Source organism: Chrysemys picta, chromosome 1, assembly GCF_011386835.1.
Source record: "Chrysemys picta bellii isolate R12L10 chromosome 1, ASM1138683v2, whole genome shotgun sequence".
In the NCBI taxonomy this organism is placed as follows: domain Eukaryota; kingdom Metazoa; phylum Chordata; order Testudines; family Emydidae; genus Chrysemys; species Chrysemys picta.
In genome coordinates, this window is record NC_088791.1 from 30,824,586 (window position 1) to 30,838,275 (window position 13,690).

General features: G+C 48.0%; 1 protein-coding gene and 1 long non-coding RNA gene across 15 annotated transcripts in view; one reads left to right on the plus strand and one right to left on the minus strand.

The window, feature by feature from the left end:
* Nucleotides 1-8,496: 8,496 nt before the first annotated feature.
* On the minus strand, nt 8,497-12,931 carry LOC122173542 (uncharacterized). The gene is made up of 2 exons (XR_010589731.1): nt 12,798-12,931; nt 8,497-9,003 (listed from the first exon to the last, which is right to left on the minus strand). It is a non-coding gene; the product is annotated as an uncharacterized LOC122173542 (long non-coding RNA).
* The window catches only part of KIF21A (kinesin family member 21A), a 162,335-nt gene continuing 160,711 nt past the window's right edge, over nt 12,067-13,690 (plus strand). For 8 of the 14 annotated variants that reach the window (XM_005286831.5, XM_005286833.5, XM_005286835.5 and 5 more), the window contains exon 1: nt 12,195-12,709. In XM_005286831.5, coding sequence (XP_005286888.2) covers nt 12,666-12,709 — 44 coding nt within the window. In that variant the 5' untranslated portion in view covers nt 12,195-12,665. Of the gene's footprint in view, nt 12,710-13,690 lie in introns of all 14 variants that reach the window. The other 6 variants (XM_008178885.4, XM_008178908.4, XM_065554315.1 and 3 more) reach the window with 1 other exon arrangement.

Genomic DNA, 13,690 nt, shown 5'->3' on the forward strand with positions numbered 1-13,690 from the left:
GTGATCACTCATGCATGATGATGTACTGTCTACCTGTAAGTTATTTTTTTTTCAGACAGCCTATTTCTTAAACAATTGTAACATCATTTTTACTTACCAGAATACTGTAGCTTTCACAAGTGACAGAGCTAGCATTAAACTTGACAGAAAAGCAGGTTTTGCTTAGTCTTCTACTGGTCCTAATTGGGTGGCACTGTTTGTACAACAGATTAGTTAGAAGTTAGTGAGTCACAAGAATCTGTTTATTGTTAAGCTCCACAAAACGAATATCCGCTCTGGGTCACAGAAAAAACAACAGGGAAGCACCTAATTTAAAGCACGCAGTTGATGGTGAGTTCTGCACTGCTGAAAAAGTTTGAATGATATGGCTATGTACCATGACTGTACAATGAATGACAGCAACAGACTCAGCTGAGAGGGTGATGTGCAATGGACTCTTAAAAATAATTGGCATTGATGTAATTATTGTTAGATCTTGAAGCTGTATTAGATATGACACCTTGAATGAACAGTCAACACTTTCAGAAATACCTCAACACAAATATTACAGGGCAGAGTCTCAGCTGATGTAAATTATCACAGCTCCAATGAATTCTGTCCCACAAAATATCTCTTATGCTGATAAATTCTTTAGGTATAGTATCAGAAAAGTGATACTTAATGAACATTAAATATGCAAACCCCTATTCAAACTTTAACCGGTTTAACCCTTGCTTAAACTGATTTAGCTGGTACAAGTAAATATTCATTGGGCCAAAGCAAAAGCATCTGAATGACTTTGTAGCTCAGTGGCTTGGGAACTCACCTGGGAGGGATAAGACAAAGACTGAGGCCATGTCTTAACTACAAAATTATGTTGACTTTAAGTTACGTTGGTATACCGCCACCGCAGTTATTACTTCACTTCTGTGTGTGCATGTCTTCATGAGGAGCATTTGTATTGATGCAGAATACAATGCATCGTGGATAGGTATCCCATTGTGCAACTCACCACCATCTAGCACTGGTGTTTTGGGAAATTTTTGCAATGCCTGATGGGGACAAAATGAGTTGCACAGGGGTGACTGGGAGTATGGAATCAACTTCCCATAATGCAGTGTTCTCCATCCCATCATTTCATCTGCATCCCATAAAATTTTATAGCTAAAGGCCCCACAGGTCTAGAACCCAGGCTTCTAGAGCTACCGGGCAGTTAATGGCTCCAGGCTACCACCCAACAGCAGCTGTAACCAACATGTGTTCCATTTCCTATGCCCCACTGTGGACACAAACCATGGGAAGCTCTGCCTCAAGGGTTTGACGGGCAGCAACTCCATGACTCCTGATTGGCTCTCTGACCTATATAAACCCAAAGGGCATTCCAGGAAGTGTCCAGGCAACAGTGTGGACTTTCTGTAGCCGCCATGACTGCTCCTGTTCTATGCTATTGAACTCCTGGCTTGATCTCAGCTTGTTTTGGACTTTGCCTCCTGACTCGGACCCTCCATATCCACCCTGGCCAGGAACTGACAATGAACTCCTTGACTACTCCTAGCCTCAGGCTTGCTCCTGCTTTGACACATGGCCCTGACTGACCTTGTTGGGATCCTGACAGTTTGCCTTGACCATCTAGTCTGTGGTGAAGGCCTACTCTGGGGGAACATGAAGGCAGCAGGCCACTCCCTGCCCAGCCTGTCCCAGAGGGTACTGGAAATGCCTAAACAGGCTGACCGCTCCCAGGAGGAGCTCCCCACACTTCAAACCCAATTATTACAACTCACCAAGAACCAAGCTCTGCACAGGCAGACTAGCCAGCTCCATGAGGAAAACATGGTACTGCTGGCCCAGTTGGCACAGCATGCCGTAGATAAGAGGGCAACCTGGCTGCAGGATGAAAACATTGCACTACGGGCAAGCGCTATGGCTATGTACCCGGAGTCAGTCCCTGGAGTCCCCCTCCCACAATGCTTCAATGGAGACCACCAAAAATTCAGGAGATTTGTTAATCAATGTTCTCCACCCCAAGTCCTACCCCACTGACCAAGCGAAAGTAGAACTCCTTATTAGCCTTCTGACAGGAGAAGCATTGGACTGGGCCTCACCCTTATTCAAACAAGTGAGCCTGATGCTATTGATCTGGGATGCCGTCCTTTGCCATGTCTGACAATTCCCACTCCAAACTCTAGCAGTGGCAGGGACCGGCCTCTTCCTACACCGTGCACTTCTAACATCTAGTCTCCAACGCTGAGTGGAAAGAAGAAGCCCAGCTTTACCAGTTCCAGTGGGGCTATGTGAGAAGATTAAGGATGAGCTAGCCTGGGTGGACGCCCCCAACCTATCTAGATGCCTTCATTGACCTAGTCCCACAGATCGACAGTCTGCTCCATGAATGACATGAAGAAAGGAAGGGTTCTGTGTTACCAGTTGGCCAGTGCCCCTCAATACCTGTCTCCAACTGGGACCCCAAACCCCTGTAGCTAGACAGCACTCACTGCTGTGTGACCCCTGAGGGGAACGTTATTGTCACCACTGGCTGTGTTTCTGTTATGATAGATCTGGCCCTACTCTTGTCAACTGCCCATTCGGGCATGATGCAATTTGGGACATGACCTCATCCAGGCCCAGTAGAGGGAGTTGGCCTGGGCAAACCTCAAGATAATGTCCCCCTTCTCCTCACCGAGGCATGCTGCAGGCATGGTGAACACTCCCCCCATCTTAAGGTCCAGGTCCACATCCATGCTCCAGGGGATCCCTATGGAATCCCAGAGCAGTGGACAACTTCATAGCTGCTGATAAGGCCCAAGCCCTGAGTATTCTGGTTCAACCAAAGACTGTCCTTGACCTGGTGGAATCTATAGACTGTCATTGGGGCCAGTGATGCAGTACCTCTGGAAGTTTGCCATCTGGAACCATCGGGAGACCCTCCAGTTTGGGATGATCCGTTCACCACACTTCCCCCTACTCCTTGGCATTTCATGGTTAGTGGCTCATGAACCCCACTCCCTTTGGCATGAGCACCACGTTAGCTTCTGCTCCAAGTTCTGCCAGCAAGTCTGCCTATGCCCCCACCCCTCATGCCTTGGTAGTGGGTCAGGTGGGACCACCACTAGAGCTGACTCCAGTGCTGCTCCCCAAATATGGTGACTACAGTGACATCTTTGAGAGAAAAAAGAATGCTGACACCCTATCACCACACCAGGATTACAACTGCCCGATTGAGCTGCAACCAGGGGCCAACATACCACTTGGCCACAGCTACACGATGTTGGAACCCGAGCTGGCTGCCACGCATTCCTATCTCCAGGAGAGAGGCCAAAGGCTTTATACACCTCTCCTCCTCTCCTGCTCGAGCCCTCGGCCTATTCGTTAAGGAGAAAGATGGAACCTTATGCCTATGCGTGGATTACCAGGCCCCCAGTTACCATCACCCCAGAGCTACTGGACCATGTGCAGTTGGCCCACGTATTCACGAAATTCAACATGCATGGGGCCTACAGCCTTATTCAGATCCAAGCTGGGAGATGAGTGGAAGATGGCTTTTCAAACCTGTTCTGGCCACTATGAATACCTGGCAATGCTGTTTGGCCTCACAAATGCATCTGAAACATTCCAGCACTTTCAATGAGGTCTTCCATGACATCCTGGATCAGGGCATGTGTCAGTGTTCACGTCGCACTCCCCATAAATACCCAGCCCAAGCTGGGGAAGTTAATGATCCAACCAGCAGACCAAATTCGGTGATGAAGCATGGTTACATGCCACCTCAGGAATGTTGAGCATATGCTAAGACGTACATTGTAGTCTATTTAGATGATATCCTAATATTTGTAGAGGATCCTGAGCAACACACCAAGCATGGCTCCACCAGCATGGCCTGTATGCAAAGAGGGAAAAATGCAGCTTTGATCAGTGCTCTATGGAGTTCCTGGCCTACATCATGTCCCCTCAAGAAGGAAGAGGTAGTACAGACATAGCTGCCCCCAAAAACATCGAGGAGTTAGCAAATCCCAGGAAGTGTTGTAACTTTTATAGGCATTTCATCTCTGGGTTTTCAAGTCAAATAGCCCCCTTGACAACACTTCTCCGCAAGGGCACCACATTCACTTGGTCTCCGCAGGCCCAGAAGCATTTGACCGGCTCAAGACAATCTTTACCAGTGCCACAATCCTGGTCCATCCAGACCCAGCACGACCCTTCATCGTTGAGACCGATACCTTCAATATGGCAATTGGGGGCCATGCTCTCCCAAAGACATGGTCCCCAGGAGCACCTCCACTCTTACAAGTGCTATTCACGGAAGCTTACTCTGGCCAAACAAAACTATGAAATCCTAGTAAAGAGCTCCTAGCCATGAAAGTGGCGTTTGAAGAATGGCGCCACTATCTGGAGGGTGTACAGTACAGCTATACACTGATCATAAAAACGTAGAGTATCTACACTGAGAGAGTGTTTTGAAAGAGGGCACTATTCTTCACATGCTTCAATTTCACCATCATGTACCACCTGGGGCCCCAGAACAAGATTGCTGATGCCTTGCCCTGAAAAGGGGAATATCTCGTCAGCCCACAGCCCCTCACATGGAGTTCCCATGGATTCTTAAGCCCCAGAATTTCCTGGATGCTATGATTCCTCAAGACCTAATATCACTGATCCACTCAGCTACAGGGAAAGAGCCCCTTTGCAACGAACTCGAGGCAGCAAGCCAGGGGCAACACTGGGTCCAGGATAGTTTGCACTATATTAAGGGCCACTTGTATGTTCCACCAGGACCCTCTCAGTTAGAGGTGCTATGGCTCTGTCATGGCTCACCATTAGTGGGCCATCTGGGTCGCCTCAAGACTCTCTGGCCACCTGCTCCTTCTGGTAGCCTCAACTGTGCACTACCATCCACTCATATATTGATTCCTGTAAGACAGGCCTGCACAACTCGTAAAGCGGCGAGGGCCATATTACTCCAAAGAAAACAGCTGAGGGCCGAACCCCCCTGGCCCCGTCGAAACCCCCACACACACCACCCAGCCCCCCCGAAACACAACAAGCCCGCCCAGTGCTGCCCACCCTGCAGAAACAAACCCTCCTTCCCCAGAAGGGGGGGGAGGGATAGCTCAGTGGTTTGAGCATTGGCCTACTAAACCCAGGGTTGTGAGTTCAATCCTTGAGGGGGCCACTTAGGGATCTGGGGCAAAAATCAGTCCTTGGTCCTGCTAGTGAAGACAGGGGGCTGGACTCACTGACCTTTCAAGGTCCCTTCCAGTCCTAGGAGATAGGATATCTCCATTAATTTAAGAAACACCGGTATTGAACCTTTGTAATATGATATAGTGGGCTCCTAAGGTAGTATAATTAAGGTAAAAGAAAAATGTCTTTTTGCTAGAAGTAGAATAAGATCTTCCCCCCACTTTGTAATCAATTGCCCTGTTGAATGAATGAGGTGTGAATGAGGAAGGCATGGAAGGCAGCACCTACAGACAGCTGCAACCCTTGGAGAGGGGATGGGAGCCAGACCAGATCAGTAGACCAGGTCAGCCATCAAGTCACCGCTTGCCTCCTCAGCCCCCCTTCCCCACCGCCGGCTCACCTGCACCCCCACCACTGCCTGCCTGCTCGCCTCCTCAGCCCCCGCCCCGCTGCCAGCTTGCCTGCCCCCCCGCCCCTGCCCGCCCGCTCACCTCCTCAGCCCCCACCCCTCCGGCTCGCCTACTCACCCCCCACCACTGCCCGCTCGCCTACTCAGCCGCCGCTTGCCTACTCACCCCCCGCGGGCCGCACAGTGAGCCCACGCGGGCCACATGCGGCCCCCGAGCCGCATGTTGTGCAGGCCTGCTGTAAGACATGTGCTCCCACCAAGATGCCACACTTGAAACTCCTTGGCACTCTACTGTCCTCAAAGACCCTGGGCATCCATTACTCTTAACTTAATAGTTGAGCTCCCTGTGTCTCACAGGCACACTGTAGTCCTCACCGTGGTCCATCAACTGACAAAATATGGCCCACTTTGTCCCCATTATGTACCTGCCCTCTGCAGAAGAGATGGCCCAGCTCTTGGTGACTCATGTTATCCATCTCCATGGACTCCCAGAGTGAGTCACAACTGATCAGGGTTCACAGTTTGTATTACGGTTTTGGTGTGAAACCTTACAGTTGCTTGGGGTCTGCACTTCCACATCAACTGCTTACCACCCACAGACTGATGATCAGTCAGAACAAGCAAATCGAATGTTAGAACAATACTTGCGCTGCTTCACAAACTTCCACAAGGATAATTGGTCAAGTCTCCTACTCCATGTGGAGTTTGCTTATATGTCTCCACCAGCAGGGCTGACCCTATCTAGGCAAACTCTGGTTTCTACCCGTCTCCACCCACCCATACCTGTCAACTGTACCAATGCTACAGCTGCTGACTGGGTGCAACAGATCCACGAGGTGCAAGAGGAACTCTTAGCCTCTCTGGACAAGGACAAGGAGGATCTACAAATGGTATGCTGACTGTCAGTGCCAGGGAGGCCCAGCATTCATCATCGGACAAAGTGTGGTTTAAAGCCCAAAACCTCCTTGCCAACTGGCCGTGTCCTAAATTGGATCAATATGTCAGACCATGGTAATTAACCCAGTGACCATAAAGCTCCAATATTACAGGTCCCTCAGAGTACATCCAGTGTTTCATATATCCCTGCTTAAAACCCTACATTGACAACCCCTTCCCTCATCGGCCTCAACAACTACCCCCTCCAGTGCGGGTCCAAGGACATGAGTATGAGGTTAATGAGATACTGGACTAAAAAAAAAATTCAACATGGCTCCCTCTGGTACCTCATAGACTGAGAGGGCTATGGCCTAGAAGAGCGGTCCTGGGAGCCTGCATTTAATTATTAGGGGTCTGGAGCACATGACTTATGAGGAGAGGCTGAGGGAACTGGGATTGTTTAGTCTCCAGAAGAGAAGAATGAGGGGGGATTTGATAGCAGCCTTCAACTACCTGAAGGGGGGTTCCAAAGAGGATGGAGCTCGGCTGTTCTCAGTGGTGGCAGACGACAGAACAAGGAGCAATGGTCTCAAGTTGCAGTGGGGGAGGTCCAGGTTGGATATCAGGAAAAACTATTTCACTAAGAGGGTGGTGAAACACTGGAATGCGTTACTTAGGGAGGTGGTGGAGTCTCCTTCCTTGGAGGTTTTTAAGGCCCGGCTTGACAAAGCCCTGGCTGGGATGATTTAGCTGGGAATTGGTCCTGCTTTGAGCAGGGGGTTGGACTAGATGACCTCTTGAGGTCCCTTCCAACTCTGATATTCTATGATCTCACATCCATATGCCCAACCTTGTGGCAGCCTTCCATGAGGCCCATCCTGAGAAACCTGGGTCCTGTGGGGGTAAGGGAGTAAATGTAAGGCCACAAAGGGCTAAAACCTATGCCTGTAGAGATAGTGGGCAGTTAACAGCTACAGGCTACGACCCAGCAGCAGCTGTAATCAACCTATGCTTCACTCCTTATGACCCACTGTGGATACAGACCATGGGACGTTAAACCCAAGGTGAATTCCAGGAAGTGTCCAAGCAACAATGAAGATCTTCTGTAGCTGCCATGACCATTCCTGGTCTACGGTCTTGAACTCCTGGCTTGACTGTGGCTTGTTTTGGACTCCACCTCCTGATTTAGCTCTTCAGTATCAACCCTGGCCTGGAACTGACTAGAAACTCCTCTGCTACCCAGGCCTGTGACTCTGGGCAATATGCTGGACATAGTGGATGGTATTACAGCAATGGGGTTCCCAAACTGCAGTGGAGTGACAGATGGTCTGGTGCTAACATAGGAATATTCATGCCACCTTGCCATGGAGTACGTCAACAGAAAGGGCTACTTTTCTATGGTAATGCAAGTGCTGGTGGATCACCAGGGATGCTTTCCCTATATCAGTGTGGGCTGCTCAAGGAAGATGCATGATGTGTGCATCTTTGTTTTTAAAGAAAGCGGCATGCAGGGTCTATCTTTCCCAACCAGTGTATTACCATTGGGAATGCTGAAATGCCAATAGTGATCCTGAGAGGCCTAGCCTACTCCTTGCTTCCCTGACTCATGGTACACCAGCCACCTTGATAGCACCAATGATTGCTTCAGCTACAGGCTTAGCAGGTGCACAATGAGAGTTGAATATGCCTTTGGTTGTTTGTTTACTTACAAGATAGGATCTCAGTAAGAAAAATATCCCAATGGCCTACCTGGCCTTGTTCTTTTGCAGCCTGGTATGAGTCTTGCAGTGATTGCTGTGCAATATATTTAGGGATATAAAATTGTCATGCACCTATTAATATTGTCTCTGAATGATGTTATGGGTTCTGTGACAAAGTGAAGTAACAGGAAACTGGTGGGTTTCAATCCTGCTCAGCACTAACAGTATATGCTGTGTACTAATAAAGATGAATTTTGCAGCAAAAAATAGCATTTCATTCTGTAACAGGAATTAGGCAATGGGGAGAAAAAAAACATTCAAAACTTAATAAATTAAGGGAACAGAACTAGTAAATGGGAAAGAACATGCCATTTTCAGGTACACATACACGCTTTCACAGGTCAGCATATGTGAAGCTGTGATTGATTGTCTTTAGTGTCCTCTCCCCCAACCCAGGTGGCGTGGTAAGGGTAGTGCACCAACCCTTGATGCCACATAGAATGTTGGGGAGAGGGTATAACAAGGTCCAGATATTTGAGTTCTTTATGGGCTGCAGAGGGAGGTGAGCATGAGATTGTTGAACCTGCAGGTCTACCAGAGTCTGCAGAATCTCTGTTTCTGTCTGAGAAGTGCAAGAATCTTCTGCTGCACGTCTCTCTCCTTTTCCTGTGTCTTTTTCCTCTTTACTCTATCCTTCTCCATGCTATCTGCAAGAGTCATCCTCCAGGTCCTGGTCTTGTTCTCTGATGCAGCACTGGCTTGCAGGATCTCCTGGAACACGTCATCCCGAGTCCTCTTCTTTCTCCTCCTTATCTAGTTCGGGTTTGGAGGGGGAGACGCTGAAGTCCACAATAGCAGCAGCTGCAGATACAACACACATTGTCAGTGTATTCAGAATGGAAACTGAAACTTAAGTTACTGAACTCACTCACTTCCATACAGCACTAGCCATGGTGAGTATGGCCCTTGGGGGAGGATGGGTTTGGAGAAATGAGGGGGCGGGGGCTAGCTCACTGGAATGATTATAGCTGTATAGGGCAATGGAACTGAATGCTGGCACTGCTTTCCACAGGTGATGGTGATTTTAGCCGATCTCACTCCTGAGTGTAATAGATGCAGGGAAAGCACAGCTGCTCCTTGTAGACTTTACTGGTGAAAACTTAGGTGCCTGGGGATTTTAGGCACCCACAAGTTCAGGCAGCAGCCGAGTAGTGGTTTTATGGATGCCCATGATGCATAAATGTTGTACATAAGTGACTAAAGTGGCAGGTAGGTGCCTAAGTCACTCTTGTGAATATAGCTCTGAGTTACTAACTTATTTTTAAAGATAAACAGAATTGTTGACAGTACAAAGTACTTTCTTACATATCTATTAAAACAAAGGGAGTGATTTCCTACCCATTTATTAAGGTTAATCTCTCAATTACGTGAATAAGATAATTGGGAGCAGAGGTTGCTCCTCATTGAAGAAAATGGGATGAGAGATAGTTACAATGATCATTTACCCAGAGACAGATGCATTAACAGAATAGCAGTGGATTTGTTTACTTTGAGAAGGAATGGAAAAACATACTAAAAAAATTAAGATTTGTTTTTAATTAGAAGCTTAAATTTTGCAGAAAAGTGTGGAATACTCATGGGATCCATAATTTTCTTTCAAATGCTCTAACATTGGGCAATTCCTTTTGAAGAGAACATCAAGAGTCAAACAGAACTCCACTGATTTCAGTAGCTTAAGTCATTCAGGATGGAGAACATGTACGTAGTGTTGAACTTAAAAAAGCCAAAATGAGAAGAAAGCTTTATTCTTTTGACACTGAAATTTGACTTCCTATTTAGCCCCATTGTGAGCAGTGTTTTTTTGGCACAATGGCCTCTGTCCTGCAAAAACTTGCATGTGTGTTTAGTCATATGAATACTTCTATTGGACCATATTCTTCAGTCTGCTAAATTCACCTTCACCATGTCCGTAGGAGGAGAGGATGTGTTGAGGGTGGGGTGAGTGTGTAGGGGGTGCACCGAGGATGGAAGAGGGCAGGGTGGAGATGAGCTCCCGTATGTCTGGTCCCTGACCACCATAATCTCAAATTTTATGCCACTGTCAGAAATTAGAGTGGGACCCAGATCTTAATGACTGAGTATGAGTGAACAGTAGCCAGCCCCCTGCAGCTGCTACTGTCCACTAGGTTTCGGCACAGCACTGACTGTGGAGAATTGGTGCCAGTGACTTCAGTGGGATTATACACATGCTTAAAGTCTTTGCAGTAGTGAGGCCTACAAGATTAAATATGCTTTAATAATGCAAGTCCTGATATTGCATAGATATGTGAAATCAAGTCTAGCTTTAACCTGTGTGTTGTATTAGCATTCTTAGGGGTGCTAAATGGATAAACTTACTTGATTCTTATAAGAAAACATCCATTTCACTAAAACATACCCTGTGACTCAGCAGAAAAAACACACGGACGTTCTCTCTTATTCATACTAGTCTGAGAGAAGCTTTGTTCTCAAACAAATGTGAAAACTGACATAGAAACTATTCTCTGCTAACATGGTTGTACCAGATGTTGACACACAGTGTGGATGGGTGACAATTATATTTTAAAGAGATGTTAATTTTTCTTTCCTTCTCTAGGGGTTAGTCCAAACTAATCTTAAAACCTCTAAATTATATCTTCCATCACTCCCTCAAGAGACTGTTCTGCAGCCTAATGCAATCCACTTTCAGGAACCCTTTGCTGCTATTCAGTCTAAATATTCACTTTCTTAAACATATATTAAAAGAAGGGTTAGAAGTGAGACACCTCTCCCTAAGGCACCAGATCTAGGGAATGTTTGTGGCTAACGCCCAGACAGGCCTGGGGAGATTCACGTTCTACTTCTGTCTCTGCTGCATATTCCCTGGGTGACTTTAGGCCAGGAGTTCTCAAACTGGGGGTCGAGAGCCCTCAGGGGGTCACAAGGTTCTTACATGGGGGGGTCGTGAGCTGTCAGCCTCCACCCCAAATCCCGCTTTGCCTCCAGCATTTATAATAGTGTTAAATACATAAAAAGTATTTTTAATTTATAAGAAGGGGTCGCACTGAGAGGCTTTCTATGTGAAAGGGGTCACCAGTACAAAAGTTTGAGAATCACTGCTTTAGGCTTATCTTCTCTGTACCTTAGTCAGCTTCTCCATCTTTGGGTACATAATACATACTTCACAGGAATATTAAGGGGCTTGCCATTGATATTTGTAAAATGCTAGGTGATCTTAGTATAGAACATTTTATAAATGTAAAGGAAAGATAATACAATAATATTGTATGTAGCAACTTGCAGTAAAACAATATTCTCATGTCAACACTGTTTCTGAATTAAATGGAGAAAAAAATAGCAAAGGAAAAGTGATGAGGTTTAAGCCCCAAAGAAATAATTCAGTATTGCTTTTAGTAGACTGAAATTTCTTTAGGGCAGGGGATTTGTTCCTGTAAAGAGTCATGGATGTTGCTAGAGCCCCAGTCCTGCAATCAGATCTGTGTGGGAAAGGAGTTTTCCTGCACGGATCTGATTGTAAGATTGAGGTTTGGGTGTGCACATCTTTCATAATGAAAAGCACAATAACTTGATATGCAAGGTTTTTAGCATATCATTACAAATTCAAAAAGGGGCCTATTCTGATGGAAAATACTGCTCAGAAATGTGAATTGTTTCAAGCAAAAACCTGCCTGTTTCCTAGCAGGGCTGCTGTTTGCATCAACAATGAGCGTCCTCCCCCTAAATTTCCAAATGTCAAAACCAGACAGTTTATTAAAGCGGTGAGAAGAGCGATGGGGCACATAGGCGGGGAACTTCTGAACCAATTGGCCAGACAAAACCAAACCGGGGAGTTCTGCAGCGCTCCCTGGCACGCCACAGCTCATGATAATGATATAGTGGCAATGCAGAACAAGCAGGGCACTGGAATAAAAAAAACAGCTCGTTCTGCCCCACCGTGTGGCTCCTGCTGCGGGGGAAGAAATAAGCGGAGGTGGCTGTTCTCGGGAAAAGGGAACAGGCTCAGCAGGGACTGAAGCTCGCTCACCCCTGGACAAGCCGTGGGGGCGAGCCTGTGTGCGTGTGAGAGGGGGAGAGCAGCGCGTGCTCCCCCCGCAGCGCCAGCGGCAGCAGGCAGAGCCCGGCGGGGAGCCGCTCTCCGCCCTGGCAGCGCAGGCGGGGAGGGAGGAGTGGCCTGGTTACGCATTGCGGCTGGGGAGAACCTGAGGCGGCCGGGAGAGGAGCTGCCGGCGCCGCTGCTGTCAGTGCGGTGGGGGCGGGAGCCAGGCCGGGCTGGGAGGGAGCCGCTCGCTTCTCCGCCAGCCAGGGAGCGCTCGCTGGGCTCGGGCGCCTCACTGAGCGGAGGGCGCGGGACCCTCCCGGCGCGGCCGCGGTGCTACCTAGGCAGCCACTCACCTAAAATGGCTGGAGCGCGGAGGTGAGCGCGGCAGCCCCGCGGCTCGGAGAGGCGGCGGAACGAGCCTGTGTTTAACCCCCCCACACACACCATGTCGGCGGGGCAGGACGAGAGCTCGGTGCGGGTCGCTGTCAGGTAAGGGCGAGGGGGCGCCGGGGGGCGCTGCTCCGGGCAGGGGGCTCGGTGCCGCGCATGACGGGGGAGGTCACAGGTGGACTGGTACCTTCCGGCCTGGAGCAGTGCGGGCAGGTGGCTGCTGGTGTCCGGGGCCGCGTGAACCCACCGCCCGCGAGGCCTGGGGGCAGGCCGCTGCCTGTCAAAGCCGGGGCCGGCTGGGGGTGGAAGCGGGGGCACTCTTCTCTCCGCCCCACCCTAGTCATTGGCCCCGCAGCGGCGTGTGAAACCGGCTTATTGCATTGGAGTGAATGAGTGCCTTGCTGAAAACTCCTGCCTAAGATGCGTGACTGGCCTGAGACATCTATGAAGGGAGTGAATACATGTTCAGCTTAGATTTCAAACATCATGACTCTAAGCAGGGTTTCTATACAATAGGAGAAGCTGTGTATTTTCCGTACTGTATGCAATATCTTGACTTACGTTCCATACGACATATGCAGGCAGTGTTGTGAATATTCTGGACTGGATAAATTACAGTCACAGTATCTGGAAGTAAAAGACAAGAGTTTCTACTCATGGAAAATTGCAACATCACTGTACTGCATGAAAAATTAATGAAGTATTTACAATAGAACAAGTGTATAAGCTTAGTTAATGTTAGTAATCTCTCTAATTGAGTGTTTTCCAGGAATGGTTGAAAATTATAAAAGAAGAAATAGTGTTTGTCTCACAAAATTTGAGATCATTTACTAATTCAGTAAGATTTAAACATCTGCATACAAACCATGAATCTAATCCTGCAAACCCTTACTCATGAGTGGTTTCTGCTAAGGGATAGCTCAGTGGTTTGAGCATTGGCCTGCTAACCCAAGGTTGTGAGTTCAATCCTTGAGGGAGCCACTTAGGAATCTGGACAATAACCTCTGTGATTTCAATGGTGCTATTTACATCAGTAACGCTTGCAGGATTGGACTCTAACATTCTAATATTTTAGGATGG